Source organism: Phoca vitulina, unplaced genomic scaffold, assembly GCF_004348235.1.
Source record: "Phoca vitulina isolate PV1807 unplaced genomic scaffold, GSC_HSeal_1.0 scaffold6, whole genome shotgun sequence".
Taxonomy (NCBI): Eukaryota; Metazoa; Chordata; class Mammalia; order Carnivora; family Phocidae; genus Phoca; species Phoca vitulina.
This window is the reverse complement of record NW_022589709.1, coordinates 59,556,973-59,573,351: the sequence shown is the minus strand read 5'-3', so window position 1 is coordinate 59,573,351 and position 16,379 is coordinate 59,556,973. Positions and strand designations below refer to the sequence as shown.

Sequence of the window (16,379 nt, the reverse complement as noted above, 5' to 3'; positions counted from 1 at the left end):
GAGGTGAGTGAGACCTGCACATACGTGTACTGAAGTAAACAACACCAGGATTTATAGATTGCATTTAAAAATTGTAACACAAATTAAGTTAATCTGTGGGTTCTTAATAATATTTTCTCCTTCCCTGGAGGTCATCGGAATCCCCCTTCTCAGGATTAGCGGTGCTCTGGTCCAGGAGCGACATGGCGGCGTCCGTGAGAAACTAGTTTGGTGGAGAGAGAGTGCTTGTTGTTGCCGTCTCGGCGACATTGACAAACTGGAGCTTTCTGCGACCACCCGATTGAAGGAAGCGTGCACTGATAGGTGGACAGCTTTAGTGATTGGCCCTCCGTTCTCATTCCCAATTAGAAGCAGAGTCCTGAGCACTGACCAGCATGAGCAACATCTACATCCAGGAGCCCCCCACCAACGGGAAGGTGAGAGCCTCATCTAGGGTACCTGGGCTCCTCGAAGTGATACCTCACCGACTAAGGGAGTTCTGGGGTCTTAGGGTTGGAAAAGATCACAAGAAGTCATGTCCCTTACTCTTGCTCTTAACAGGATTGCGTCGAAAACCGTCTATTGACACCTCTCAGCAAATACTTTGAAAAAGTCCTCAAATGCTGATTTCTCCGTCTACCAGCCGTCTGGTCCTATTTCTTGCTTCAGCCTAACTCATGCAGGCGTTTTTTAGGGTCTTAGATAGAAACCTAAGTACGTTTTAAATTTCGACTTTTTTTTTTTTCCTTTTTGCTCAACTTGGGAATTACTTTTTCTCCATTCGTTCAACAATCATTTATTGAACGCCTGGTAAGCACCAGGCACTGTACTAGGTGCTGGGGCTACAACGATGGATGGATAAGGTCTAGTTGTTGCCCTGGAAGAACTTACGATTTTGTTGGGGAGGCAGGCAGGTAAAGAAAAACCTTGTGATATGTCTGGTAGGCATGCTTAAGGAGAGGAGGAGTCTAGTGCTATGGTACTACAAAAAAGTGAGCAACTGGGAAAGGAGAGAAAAGCTTCATGGATGAGGTCTCTTTTGAGCTGGTCTTAAAACATGAGATGATTGTCAGAGAAAGTAGATAATGGGAAATGTTCCCACATTAGAATGGGAGAATGATTCCCTGATTGATTTAATGGTCAAGGTATGTCAATTCCCATCGAAGATTTTTCTGTGCAGTATGAGGCAGAGGAGTCAGTAAGTATATAGTATCACCTGAATTCTTAAACTGAGAGCTAGTCTATATCACGTATGAAAGATGATGAACCAGCATAATGGAGAAAATAGTGGGGCTGAAACTACGTAGTTGAATTAGGATAAACTAAATTTACATCAGATACAATTCTGTTGCAGATACAAATCTGTTGCATATGTTGTATCATAATTTATGCCATTTTTTGTTGGTCAACATTTTATAATATAATGAAGGCAATTTGAAAACAAAACCAATAATGCTGTATATCCCCAGCAAAAATTTCACTGGGTATTTTGAGCTGAGCAATTCTTTTAATTCGTTGTTTGAACTTCTCCTTACTCCTCACCCCTACCTCACATCATTGTGAAAACTCAGAATACCCCTCTTCATATCTCCAAATGTTTTTTAAGGGTGATGTCGCCCCCGAGTTAATAAACACTGGTAGAGAATGGATACATTGCCCATCCTTCTAGGCTGGGCCTTCACACTTACCGTTCCTTTCTCTAGTATACTGTTTGGCCTGCTCAAATGTCTCCTTAGCAGAGAGGACTTTTCTTTTTTAAATTTTTTTTATTAACATATAATGTATTATTTGTTTCAGAGGTACTGGTCTGTGATTCATCAGTCTTAACACAATTCACAGTGCTCACCATAGCACATACCCTCCCCAATGTCCATCACCCAGCCACCCCATCCCTTCCACCCCCCTCCACTCCAACAACCTTCAGTTTGTTTCCTGAGATTAAGAGTCTCTTATGGTTTGTCTCCCTCTCCAGTTTCATCTTGTTTCATTTTTCCCCTCCCTTCCCCTATGATCCTCTGTCTTGTTTCTCAAATTCCTCATATCAGTGAGATTATATGATACTTGTCTTTCTATGATTGACTTATTTCGCTTAGCATAATACCCTCTAGTTCCATCCACGTCATTGCAAATGGCAAGATTTCATTTTTTTGTTAGCTGCATAATATTCCATTGTGTGTGTGTGTGTGTGTGTGTGTGTGTGTACACACACACCACATCTTTATCCATTCATCTGTTGATGGACATCTAGGCTTTTTCCATAGTTTGGCTATTGTGGACATTGCTGCTGTAAACACTGGGGTGCATGTGCCCCTTCAGATCACTACATTTGTATCTTTGGGGTAAATACCCAGTAGGGCAATGGCTGGGTCGTAGGATAGCTCTATTTTCAACTTTTTGAGGAACCTCCACAGTTTTCCAGAGTGGCTGCACCAGCTTGCATTCCCACCAACAGTGTAGGAGGGTTCCCCTTTCAGAGAGGACTTTTCTGTTTACTCTGGAAAATAGCAAACCCCATTCATGTCCTGCCTCCCAACATTCTCTGCCCCTCTCCCTTTACCTCTTCAGTTTTTTCTAACTACTTACTAGTTACTGTTTATTGTGTCCTATTCCTTCCCTTCTCCCCATAGAATGCAAGCACTATGATGGCAGGGACCGGCATCTAGAATGATGCTTGACCTGTGGTAGGAAGAGTTCAGATATGTACTGATTGAATGAATAAATGGATAAATTAATACTGTATTTCTCTTAAAGTATTCAGCATCAGTGAGTTTGAAGTTAATACTGCTTCTGGTCAAGGGAAGATTTAGTTGCTTTACTCTGGAGGAAGATTTGACGTGGTCATAAAGAGGAAAAGCTTTAACATAGATACATGCCTGAACAGGAGATCTTTTATTCAACAAATGTTTATTGAGCAACTAGCACATGCCAACTTCTATGCTAGGTTTTAAGGATACAAGGGAAAGAAAAACCAGCATTGTCCCTATTATCATGGAGTCAGTGGAATGAAATATACATTCACCAAATAGTCACGCAAATAAGTACAAGCTAACTGTGATAAACACCGTCCTTATGAAACAGAATTGGGCTTACAGAGAATATCTGGCCTAGTCAAAGTTTTCCTTCAAAAACAACTGGGGATTTTTTTCCAGCCTTACGCTGGAAATTGCAGACATCGAAGCTTCAAAGCTCTGTACCATAGAGAGCACATGACAAAAATTTTGGCCTGGAAAGAATTTAAAGAGATACAATAACAAGTTGTCTCAGTCGATGTTTAGTGCCTGTGCTGTCTAATAATACATTAGGTACTAAAAGGATAAAGAGACATTCAGAATAAACAGGACAAAGTTCCTCCCTTCAAAGAGCATAGAATCAACTGAGAAATCATTGACACGTTTTATCAGTGGTAGACCCCTGGCAATTGTCTATAAATGTGCTGTGTTTTGCTGTTACTCTGGCCTCTGAAGATGAGGCACAGAAAGTACCATTGATAGAAATGTCCTTATACACTCGAGATGAAATTTCCACATATTATGATCTCTTAATTTAAATCGCATATTCATGTATATTTATTCTTAAGAAACATTTTATTATCAAAGTATTATCTTATTTAGGAGCCTTAGGAAAAGGAGCCACTGAAACCTCACAAAGTAGAGTTGGCCAGCAGAAATGTATGGATTAAGGAGCCACGTGCCTTCTTTTTTTTTTTAATTATTTAAATTCAATTTAGTTAACATATACTGTATTATTAGTTTCAGGGGTAGAATTTAGTGATTCATCAGTTGCATATAACGCCCAGTGCTCATTACATCAAGTGCCCTCCCTAGTACACATCACACAATTATCCCTTCCCCCCCCCCACCTCCCCTCCAGCAACCCTCAGAGTTGTTTCCTAGAGGTCAGCGTCTCTTATGGTTTGCCTCCCTCTCTATTTTCATCTTATTTTATTTTTCCTTCCCATCCCCTATGTTCATCTGTTTTGTTTCTTAAATTCCACATATGAGTGAAATCAAATGGTGTTTATCTTTCTCTGACTGACTTATTTGGCTTAGCATAATACCCTCTAGTTCCATACACATCATTGCAAATGGCAAGATCTCATTCTTTTTGATGGCTGAGTAATATTCCATTATACAAATACGCCACTTTTTTTTTATTCATTTATCTGTCAATGGACATCTGGGCTCTTTCCATAGTTTGGCTATTGTGGACATTGCTGCTAAACATTGGGGTGCATGTGCCACTTTGAATCACGGTGTGTGTATCCTTTGAATAAATACCTAGTAGTGCAATTGCTGGGTCGTAGGATAGCTCAATTTTTAACTTTTGAGGAACCTCCATACTGTTTTCCACAGTAGCTGTATCAGTTTGCATTCCCACCAACAGTGTAAGAGTGCTCCCCTTTCTTCACATCCTGGCCAACATCTGTTGTTTCCTGACTTATTAATTTTAGCCATTCTGACCAGTGTGAGGTGGTATCTCATTGTGGTTTTGATTTGTATTTCCCTGATGCCGAGTGATGTTGAACCTTTTTTCCTGTGTCTGTTGGCCATTTCTATGTCTTCTTTGGAGAAGTGTCTGTTCATGTCTTCTGCCCATTTCATGACTGAATTTTTTGTTTTTTGGATGTTGAGTTTGATAAGTTCTTTATGGATTTTGGATACCAGCCTTTCATCTGTTAAGACATTTGCAAATATCTTCCCCCATTCCATAGGTTGTCTTTTAGTCTTGTTGGCTGTTTCCTTTGCTGTGCGAAAGCTTTTTATCTTGATGAGGTCCCAATAGTTCATTTTTGCCTTTGTCTCCCTTGCCTTTGGAGATGTGTCTTGAAAGAAGTTGCTGTGGCTGATATCGAAGAGGTTACTGCATATGTTCTCCTCTAGGATTTCCATGGATTCCTGTCTCACATTTAGATCTTTCATCCATTTTGAGTTGATTTTTGTGTGTGGTGTAAGAAAGTAGTCAGTTTCATTCTTCTGCATGTTGCTGTCCAATTTTCCCAACACAATTTGTTAAAGAGACTATCTTTTTTCCATTGGATATTCTTTCCTGCTTTATTGAAGATTAGTTGACCACGTGTGCCTTCTTTTTTAATTCAGTATTTTATCAGTGGAAAGATTAAGAAAGTCTGGTAGGCAAGGTGGCCCAACCATGTATGCATTTTTTTTTTTTTTTTTTTTTTTTTAAGAGAGAGAGACAGAGCAGGAGCAGTGGGGAGAGGGAGAAGCAGACTCCCCACTGAACAGGGAGCCTGATATGGGGCTCAATCCCAGGACCCTGAGATCATGACCTGAGTCAAAGGCAGATGGTTAACTGAGCCACCCAGGTGCCTCCGTGTATGCATTCTTTTTACTAGGTATAAGTTGACTGTAGCCAAAAAAAATTACATAAGAATAATAATTACAACAATAATAGCTACCATTTTTTGAGCATTTACTATTTGTCAGGTACTGTTCAAAGCAGTCTATGTAGAATAAATCATTTTGTCCTCACAACAAACATAAGAATATTATTGTCCCTGTTTTTAGATAAGGAAGTTGAGTCACAGATATGTTAGATATCATGTCCAAAGTAACAAAGCTACCTTAAGTGGAAAGGTATTTGAGCAACCTGACTCCACAGACTATGAAGGGAGGGATGATGTACATTGGCTTGTTCTTTAGAGCAGTGGTTTCTAAACCAGTGAGTGCACCCTTTAGGGGCTATGTAAAACCATCCATGAGATGCAGGGAGAAAAATCTACGTTCTTCTGTTTGTATTTATTTTCTTCTTTCTTGTTTAAATGTAATATTTTATATATAAAAAGGAACATATAAGTTCAGTTAGTCATTCAGTCACTTTTTATATATCATGATGTAATTTTTCCTAATGCATTGCTAAATGGATTTACATTTCATGCTATCTGGATTAACTAAACCGGTCCTTACAAATTTCATATTAATAATGTAAACATAGGCAAACCATAAGAAAATGGTAGAGCTGATGCCTCAGCATGGGAAGTATGTCAAAAATCAGAAATTTTTATGAAAATTATTTGAAATGTGGATTTCTACTTACTGTTAATGGCGAACTTTGTCTTAAATGTATATTGTGCCTTGACATATTTATAAGTAAGAATATAAAGCCATTGTGATTTTTAAGACATTTAAAAGCTGAGTGTATAGAACAGGAAGATGGACCTCTACAATTTGAAAACATTATACTAAATGAAAGAAGCCAGATACAAAAAGCCACATACTGTATGATTCCACTTATATGAAATGTTCAATAGGCAAATCCATAGATAGAAAAAGTAGATTAGTGGTTGCCAAGGGATAGGAGTAGGAGGAAATAGGGCTTGACTGCTAATGGGGACATGGTTTCTTTTGGGGGTGATGAAATGTTCTGGAATTAGTGGTCATGGTACTAAAAACCACTTTAAAAAGGTGAATTTTTTTGGTATGTGAATTATATCTCAGTAATGCTGTTATTTTAAAAAAAAAGTTTCAATTTACCACTAGTGAAGAAGATTAAGAATTATTTAAAAATACTATTTTTATGTAATTCTTTGAAATGTTTATCTTCTGTGACCCTTAAAATACTAGAGGAAAAAAAATGTACATATTTGAGGACTCTGTGTGCCCAATTCCTTACCTCCCTTCCCACTTCCCTTTTCTTCTTTGCTAATGGGGATGCATACTTTGAAAAATTTGGAATCATTGTATTAGAGTTGCAAGGGAAAGAAGATGTGTAGGTTCCCTTTAACAATAACATTTTATTTCAAGTATACAAGGGGATAATAGGTAGGACAGGACATTGTCTTTTTAGATATACTATACTTTTAGGATTGAGATATACACCAGTTATCATGCCAAATCTGAAGGTGTTACCCAGTGTTCTAGATACAATCTAGGGAGTTACTCAGCCACTCAGTTTGCATCCCAAAAGTATACCTCCCAAGAAAATGAGAATCCAGTGGGTTGGTTTGTCATGGTAGAGTCTTTCTTTCTTTCTTTCTTTCATTTGTTCTTTCTTTTTTTTAAGATTTTATTTATTTATTTGAGAGAGCAAGAGCATGTGCACATGCACCAGCTGGGGGAGAGAGAGGGGGAGAAGCAGATTCCCTGCTGACCGGGGATCCTGATGCAGGGCTCGATCCCAGAACCCCAAGATCATGACCTGAGCTGAAGGCAGACGCCTAACCTACTGAGCCACCCAGGTGCCTCCCATGATAGAGTATTTCTTTTGGGCATTGTTTCATGCCAAGCCAAGTTAGAAGTCCTTACCTTCATGAGCTGGTAGAAAAGAGGCTATCAAAGGATTCCACTGACTATAGATGGTGATTTTGAGAATACCATTTTAGTAACATACTAACCTAGAATTAGATTAAGAATGTTTCATTGTAAATTAGGAATGGCATGATTTTTTTTTAAGAGAGAGAGTGGGGGGTGGGGGCAGGGGGAGAGAGAGAGAGAGAGAGAATCTCAAGTAGACTCCCCACTGAGCACGGAGCCTGGTGTGGGGCTCACTCTCACGACCTTGATATCATGACCTGAGCCAAAATCAAGAGTCAGACACTTAACTGACTGAGCCATCCAGGTGCTCCAGGAATGGCATGATTTTGAATGAGAAAGTAGAGTGTTTATATATAAAAAGATAATTGTAAAATTGTCTTATGGTGTCACAATTCCATGGGTTCATTGTTCTTTAATTTCTTAATTTGCTATGCCAATATTATTGGAAGAAAAGCTGCAAGAAACTTTCTTAATTAAAGCAAGTTTAAATGATTGATTTTTAAATGAGTAAATTTTTCTGATTAAAAAAGGTATATGCTATTTTTTCTTAAGTCCTAAATGATTTCTGAAAATGGTATTTGAAAGATATAAATCTATAATGACTTGTATTGAATGAATTTTTTTATCGAAGTATAATTAACAGTGTTATATTAGTTTGAGGTGAATGGTAGAATGAGTCAACAATTCTATACAATATTTGCTGCTCATCAAAATAAATGTACTCTTTAATCCTCTTTATCTATCTCACCTCCCCCACTTCCCCTCTGACAACCACCATTTTGTTCTCAGTATTTAAGGGTCTGACGTTTTTTGTCTTTTTTTCTGTTTGTTTTGTTTCTTAAATTCCACATATGTGTGAGAACATATGGTATTTGTCTTATTGTGTTGGACTTATTTCACTTAGCATTGTTATACCATCTTCCTCCATCCATATTGCTTTAAATGGCAATATTTCATTCTTTTATATGACTAATATTCTACTACCACATATATGTGTGTGTGTGTATCTTTGTATATATACATGTACATTTACATATATACATGTACACACACACACACACACACACATATATCTATACCACTTCTTTATCCATTCATCTAGGGATGGACACTTGGGTTGCTTCCATATCTTGGCTATTATAATTACTGCTGCTATAAACATAGGGGTGCATATATCTTTTCAAATTAGTGTTTTTATTTTCTTAGGGTAAATATCCAGTAATGGAATCACTGGATCATATGGTAATTCTCTTTTCAATTTTTTAAGTAACCTCTGTACTGCTTTTCACAGTGACTACAGCAGTTTGCATTCCTACCAACAGTGCATGAGTGTTCCTTTTTCTCTACATCTTTGCCAACATTTGTTATTTCTTGTATTTTTGATCCTAGCCATTCTCACAGGTGTAAGGTAACATCTCATTGTGGTTTTGATTTGCATTTCCATGAGTATTTGCATTGCTCAACTGATTGGAGCACCATTTCATGTGTCTGTTGGCCATCTTTATGTCTTCTTTGGAACAATGTCTATTTAGGTCCTCTACCCATTTTTAATCGGATTATTTGGTGTTTGTTTTGGTGTTGGGTTGTATAAATTCTTTATGTATTTTGGTTATTAACTCCTTATCAGATATATCATTTGCAAATATCTTCTCCCATTCATTAGGTTGCCTTTTCGTCTTGCTGATAGTTACCTTTGCTGTGCAGAAGCTTTTTATTTTGATGTAATCCCGATAGTTTATTTTTGCTTTTGTTGCCCTTGCCTGAAGAGACATTATCTACAAAAATGTTGCTAAGGCCAGTGACAAATTACTGTCTTTTCTTCTAGGAGTTTTATGGTTTCAGGCCTCACATTTAAGTTTTTAATCCATCTTGAGCTTATTTTTGTGTATGGTAAAAGAAAAATGGTCCAGTTTCATTCTTTTGCATGTAACTGTCCAGTTTTTCCAATACCATTTGTTGAAGAGACTGTATTTTCCCTGTTGTACTTTTTGAGTATACCAAGAAAAGCCCAGCAAAGTTTTTAAAATTAATTTTAACTTTACAATTGAAAACTCATTAATGAATGCTTCAAATTGAGCAGCCTTTCAACTAATTATCAAGCCAAAATGATAATATAATGATGTTATATTCTTTCTACAGGTTTTATTGAAAACTACAGCTGGAGATATTGACATAGAGTTGTGGTCAAAAGAAGCTCCTAAAGCTTGCAGAAATTTCATTCAGCTTTGTTTGGAAGGTAATCATAACTCTTGAGTTTTATTCTGTAGGAGAAATTTTATTAATTTAAAAATAAACTGAAGTGTATCTTTCCACAACGTTGAAGCCTGCTGTTAAATGGTGGTGATGAATGATAGGAGTTGATATGAGTGATACGGTGTTGAGCTACTGTGTCAGGAAATAGAGGAGATGAAGACTGTCTTTCAAATCTATGTATCTTTAGCAGAGAAATTTATCTCACCAATAAAACTTTGATCCTTTTTTATCTTTTTGTCTATTCCCCGCTTCTTTCTTTCATCCTCTAAAGGTACTCCCTAAGATTGCCTTGAGTTCTCCATTTTCTTTACTCTTCAGTTGTTAGTTCTATCCAAGTAACTATCAAATTTAGAATTCCAGCCATTTCCTCTCTTCTTCACTCTAATGTACATATCAAAGTGCCTAGTGGACTTCACTCCCATCTTCCTCTGTCAGCTATAGCTAAACCAGATTGCCTTGACTTTCACCTGCATAGTTGTGATTGCCTTTTACCTGGTCTTTCTCTCTGTCATCTTTAATCTGTTTACCCCCTTATTTATTCATCTGGCAGCCAAATCCTCAGACGGCTTGGCTTCCTAGCTTTCCAACCTTGTTTTTCATTGCACTAAATAACCATATGGTTTCACTTGACTATTATTTTTATTTCCTGAGCAGTTCCTTCCCATTTTCACTTTCACACATATCCTCATATCTTCCTTCATATCCTCAGTCTCCTTTTCGGAATACTTTTTCTTTCCTTCTTTACTATTTAAGTCTACCCACTTTTTAATCTCTGTCGAGAATTCCATCTTCTCCATGAAGCCTTCCATCCAGCATTCATTGATGTCATCAATGTTTCCAGTATGATTTTAGATTGAGTCACAAAGTGACTATTTTTCATTCAATAAACTTTACAGAATTATACATCCACTTGAGTGTTTTCTTCTTCAGAATATTCCCTCATAGAACTAAACATTCTAAACATTTTTGTAACTTGTTGGCTTTTAGAATACATTGCATATGGTTTCGAATATCTCCAGTGGTGGCAATCATTGTGTTTTTAAGTTATATCTGATTTGTAGAGACAGACAAGGTTAATCAGGTATCAGAAAACAGCATTTTGAGTCCAAATAGATAATAATTACACAAATAGATAATTACCAGGGGAAGATTTAAGATATAAAAATACACAGACCCCCCCCCAAAAAAAACCTGCCAAAAAAAATAGAACTACATCTGCAAAGACCATTATTAATAATTGCTATGGCAGGCAGGAAGGAAATTGAGTCAGACAGATAGTACAGTCAGAGAAGCCTCAAATAACTATCAACAGAACCAAAAAACACAGTAGACACAGAGAAGTCAGACTTGTTTCTGGAAAGAAGTTTTGAAGACTCAAAGGCTCAAATTTTACAGGGGAAGAGTGAAAGTACAAAAACATTAGAAAGAATGAATGGTAATTAATAATCCATGACCAGGTGAATGGAAGAAACAGAAAACATCTGGATATAATATGATAGTGAAGAAGAAATAAAGTTCTTAAGTTAGGTCATGGTGGAACTTAATTGGAACAACAAAAAATTATTCCCCTACTTATAAGAATACAAGGAGACAGAAAAAAGAATAGGAAAATCATAAGAAAAATAACTAGAGCAATTCTCTTAAATTGAACAGGTGAAAGACAAAATTATTACTGCAAAGGCTAACAAGAAGCCTGAGAAGACTAATTTAAATGAAGATACTCCCAAAATAAAGTCAGGGTTTTAAAAATACAATTTAGAGAACCCCATTTTAATTCACTACTTCTATGATTTAAACAAGTCATGATATTTCTAGATCTTATAACATTCATATCAGTATTTACTTCAAAAAGGATTGATTTCCAGAATTAAAAAGGAAATGAGTAAAAATCAGGAAGGTGGAACATGACATATATATGGTAGTTAAAGGGAAGTTTTTAGTTGTTTTTTTAGCTTTACTGAGGTATTATAGACAAAAATTGTATATATTTAGGATGTACAACATGATTTTTTAAAGTGTACAATGTGATGATTTAAGACACATATACATTGTGAAATGATTATCACAATCAAGTTAAGTAACATATCCATCACCTTACATAGTTACCTTGTGAGTGTGTGTGTGGTGAGAACACTTGAGATCTACTCTCTTAGCAAATTTCAAGTATACAACACAGTACTATTAACTATAACTTCCATGCTGTACATTGGATCCCAGAAGTTATTCATTTTATAATTAAAAATTTATGGAGTGGCTGGGTGGCTTAGTCGGTTAAGTATCTGCCTTCAGCTCAGGTCATGATCCCAGGGTGCTGGGATGGAGCCCCGGGTCAGGTTAGGCTCCCTACTCCACAGGGGGTCAGTTTCTCCTTCTCCCTCTACCCCTCCCCCTTCTCATTCTCTCTCTCTCTCAAATAAATAAATAAAATCTTTAAAAAATTAAAAAGAAATTTATACATTTTGACCAACATCTCCCCATTTTTCTCACCTACCAGCACCTGGCAACTACCATTTTACTCTCCAGTTCTATGAGTTTGACTTTTTTTTTTTTAAAGATGTTATTTATTTATTTGACAGAGAGAGACACAGCAAGAGAGGGAACACAAGCAGGGGGAGTGGGAGAGGGAGAAGCAGGCTTCCCGCAGATCAGGGAGCTAGATGTGGGGCTCGATCCCCACATAAATCACTTAAAAATGCAGATGTAAATTCCTATATTATACTTGGCAGAAATACAATTAGACAAAGTATATTATGATATCCATACATTATATAGCCAGAAATACAAATATAATGGAAAATACCAGAACCACAGCAGCCAAATAGGAAATTTAATATTTAAGATACATGAAAATTTCTTTCTTCAATAGTGGAGAAAAATCAGGAGACTATTATGAATACACATAATGAAATTATAAAACCTCTTCAAAATACTTATGGGAATGATACATAAACATTTTAACATATTTAACATTTACGTGCAATATAATCTATTATAGTACATAGTAAGCTATAAGGACAACCATAAATGCATAGTTCAGCAGTATTATTAATATGTTATATGGAAATAGAAATAGTGGTTATGGAATTTTGTGGAAATTTGAAATTTTAGCTTTGGTAGATTAAATACAAAATTATGGTGTAGAGAAAGTATAGAAAGTCCCTACTCAATATATATAGTATTATAATAACTTCATTCATCTAACAAGATTATAATTAGGAAAATTTTTAAAAAGGTAAAGTAAAAAGCCAATATAATTGAAGTGCTTAACAGGAAATACGAAAAAGGAGTAAGATGGGTAATTTTAAAATCTGAAAGCACAAGTAATAAAGATCTCTTTCATGTCCCCCTTCCCTCACATCTAATAGATTACTGAGTCTTATAGATCCTGCTTCCTAGAGAATTCTTAAATATGTGCACCTCTGTATAAGTCACAGTCAGGTTTTACTCTTGGGACAATAGTTGCTTCCTCTCACTCTAGCCTTGTCGCTTCCATTCCATTCTCCATACTGTGTTTGAGTGATCTTTTGAAAAAGCAGATCTGATCAAAATGTTGATTGACTGCATATTAGGGACCAAACGGATTATTATTGCTTTCTGATATAGACTGGGTATGTTATATATTTAAATTTGTAGAATTTAAGTTAAAATATTAAAGTTTGACCTGGCATTTTTGTTGGACTTGAAAATTTATAGATTACCTCCATATTATCTTATTTAATCTTCAAAACAACACTGTGGGTTAATTTATAATATTTTATAATGAGAAAATTATATGTACATCATGGTGGACAATAGTTAATAATACTGTATTGCATATTTGGAAGTTGGTAAGAAAGTAGATCTTAAAAGTTCTCATCACAAGAAAAAGGAATTTGTAACTATGTGAGGTGCTGGATGTTAGACTTATTGTGGTGAACACTGCACAATATGTTGTACACGTGAAACCACTGTAATGTTAAATGTCAATTATATCTCCATTTTTAAAAAAGGGTGGGAGAAATTATGTTTAAGGCTAGCCAGCCAACAGGATGCATGACTCAGAACTCCTGAATGCTGCATATTTTTAACCTACTCTGAGTAAATGGTTACTTACAGAAGAGATACTTTTAGACTCAGTTTTTACAGTTTCTGTATGTAACCAAGGAGCACTTCTTTGCACTAGGGATCTCTTGCCAATATAGCTTTAAAGTATGGATTTTAGGTCCAGATAGATCTTACAAATGTAAATAATTATGAGGGTGCCTGCAAGCCACTGTATTATAGTACTTTATGAATTATGATAAACCATAGTCTTGTTTTGACTCATAAAGTAGGCACTTGATTTGTCTTTGTCATTGAGTGAGTTAGGTTGTGTTTAGGTGCAAGTAGGAGAAGACTCAGCTCAATATTATTTACATAATAAAGACATTTATAATCCTGTACGATAAGAAATCTGGTGTCAGGCAGTTCTGCAGCTCAGTGAAGCTTTCAGGGAACTACGCTTTTTCTCCATCTTTCTGCTTTGCAGTCCTTAAGCATGTGACTGAACTAGGACTACCATCAACACCATCTCCCATCTACTCTGCTGCTACTTGTTTTTTGCTTGTTTTTACAACAATAATAATAGGTTTTGCTTATTCAGCACTTCCTTCAGGGCTACACATATATTCTACATATATTTTCCTTTTAATATAAACTCTCTGATTCTGTCAAACTGTAAATATTGCCCTTCTGCCCCCACCAACTTCTTGGCTCAAGGTTTACCTCACTGAGATGCCCTGCTTCTGCCACATACAACTTCTTTTTCTTGGTGAAGTCTTCTTAATGATTTCAGGTTCCAGATAATAAGTACTATTAGGAGACCGTATATGATCCCTCTTGTATATTTATAGCTTCCAAATAACATATTTATACATAAACTGTAATCTGGAGTTGGAGAGAATCCTGGAAATAATTACAACACAACAACAACTGTGCTTTTTGTAGAAATTGTGCTGTTTTGAGTAGACATTTTATAGTAAGTAGGGAAGAAAGGGTTTGATTTACGAGCCTATTTAATAGTCTGAGAAAAAAATCCTGTGACTCTAATTATATTAACTCTGAAAGCTATACACTTTGTTTTAGACTTTGCTAAATTATTTTAAATTTCTTTCAGCATATTATGACAACACCATTTTTCATAGAGTGGTACCTGGTTTTATAGTCCAAGGGGGAGATCCTACTGGCACAGGGACTGGTGGAGAGTCTATCTATGGAGCCCCATTCAAGGTGAAACTGAATTTTTATTGTTATTTATTTGCAAATCAGTTTGGATTGCTTAATCGAAAATGACTGTGCCCCACATGAAAAAAGTGCATTTCACATTAGTGCACAAAATCTGGTACGTATCACATGTTTAGGATTGTGCGGGTATAAGAGCAGCACTTCCCCTATCAAGCATTCTGAGTTGTCTTGTTGCTAACTTTTATGCTAGATTGAATTTAGGTGGAGCTGCAGTTGGTCATGAGGAACATGTGAGTCAGAAAAAAAACTATATAACATAATTCTTGATATCTGACAATATCTGATCTCTGGAACTCTGTAAATATAAAAGATTTTTAGAACATGCCATCCTATTTCAAAATATTTTATTTAACACTATATGGAATTTATATTAATCTGTTTGGACCATTATAATAAAATAACACTGATGGGTTGGCTTAAACAACAGCAATTTATTTCTCACAGTTCTGGAGGCTAAGACGTACAGCACTGGCATTCAGTTTCCGGTGAAGGGTCTCTTCCTGGCTTGCAGATGGCCACCTCCTCGCTGTGTCTTCACATGGTAGAGAGGGCGAGTTCTGGTGTCTCTTCCTTTTTTTATAAGGGCACTAGCACTCCTGAATTAGGGTTTCACACTTACGACATCATTTAACTCTTATTATCTCCTTACAGGCCCTATCTCCAATACAGTCACACTGGGGGTTAGAGCTTCATTGTATGAATTTTGGGGAGACACAATTCAGTCCAAAGCAGAATTCATTCTTAATTATGCATAACAGACCTTTGTAGCCTAAAATGCATGCCATAACAGGAAATCACAAGGGGACAGAAGAAAGAATTAATATAAAAAAATGTTAGAAAAAAGTGTATTAATCAAGAATAGGTCAGTGATTTGTTAACTGCCTCCATAGATCTAAAAAGAAAAAAAGATTATCATAGTTAATAACAGTGGGTTCAAATAAAAACTACAAGTTAGGTTATTTATTAATCTGATCGTACCAATATCACATTCTTTGAATGAATAAACATCAGTAGCTCTTAAAATATGATAATTTTTGAAGACATCATATTTATACTAATGAGATAGAGGGTCCGGACTTTCTTTTAATTTTTTACTGGGTCACTGTGTGATTCTTGAGAAAAATACTTGAACTTTTGCTTTAATTTTCAGATGATAATGGCCTTAGAAAATGAGGAGTGGTTATAATAAAAAAGTCTCAAATATCACTAAAAAACTATTTTGTATTTTACCAAATTGAGATGTCTCATGATTTTAGAGCTTCCACCTAGTAGGAAGCATTCCTTTATTCTATTGTTTGGTGTAACAGAATTGCGCTTTCTCATAATTCCTTTCTAAATTGAGATTTTTGCTTATTATGTAATATCGTTATCTTGTTAAATTTTTCAATTAGGCCATTTTTGATACAGTATAAAAGAGTTATGACTCTTTTTTGTTTGTTTTTCATTTTTTTTTTAAGATTTTATTTATTTGTTTGTCACAGAGAGAGAAAGAGGGAGAGAGAGAGCATGAGCAGGGGGAACGGCAGGTAGAGGTAGAGGGAGAATCAGGCTCCCCGCTGAGCAAGGCGCCTGATGTGGGACTCAATCCCAAGACCCTGGGACCATGACCTAAGC

At 36.2% G+C, this 16,379-nt stretch overlaps 1 protein-coding gene across 1 annotated transcript in view; it reads left to right on the top strand.

Annotated features, from left to right (window-relative positions):
* The first annotated feature begins 143 nt into the window (after window positions 1-143).
* The window catches only part of CWC27 (CWC27 spliceosome associated cyclophilin), a 192,489-nt gene continuing 176,253 nt past the window's right edge, over window positions 144-16,379 (top strand). The window contains exons 1-3 of the mRNA XM_032404340.1: window positions 144-416; window positions 9,390-9,486; window positions 14,638-14,750. Coding sequence (XP_032260231.1) covers window positions 375-416; window positions 9,390-9,486; window positions 14,638-14,750 — 252 coding nt within the window. The 5' untranslated portion in view covers window positions 144-374. The remainder of the gene's footprint in view (window positions 417-9,389; window positions 9,487-14,637; window positions 14,751-16,379) is intronic.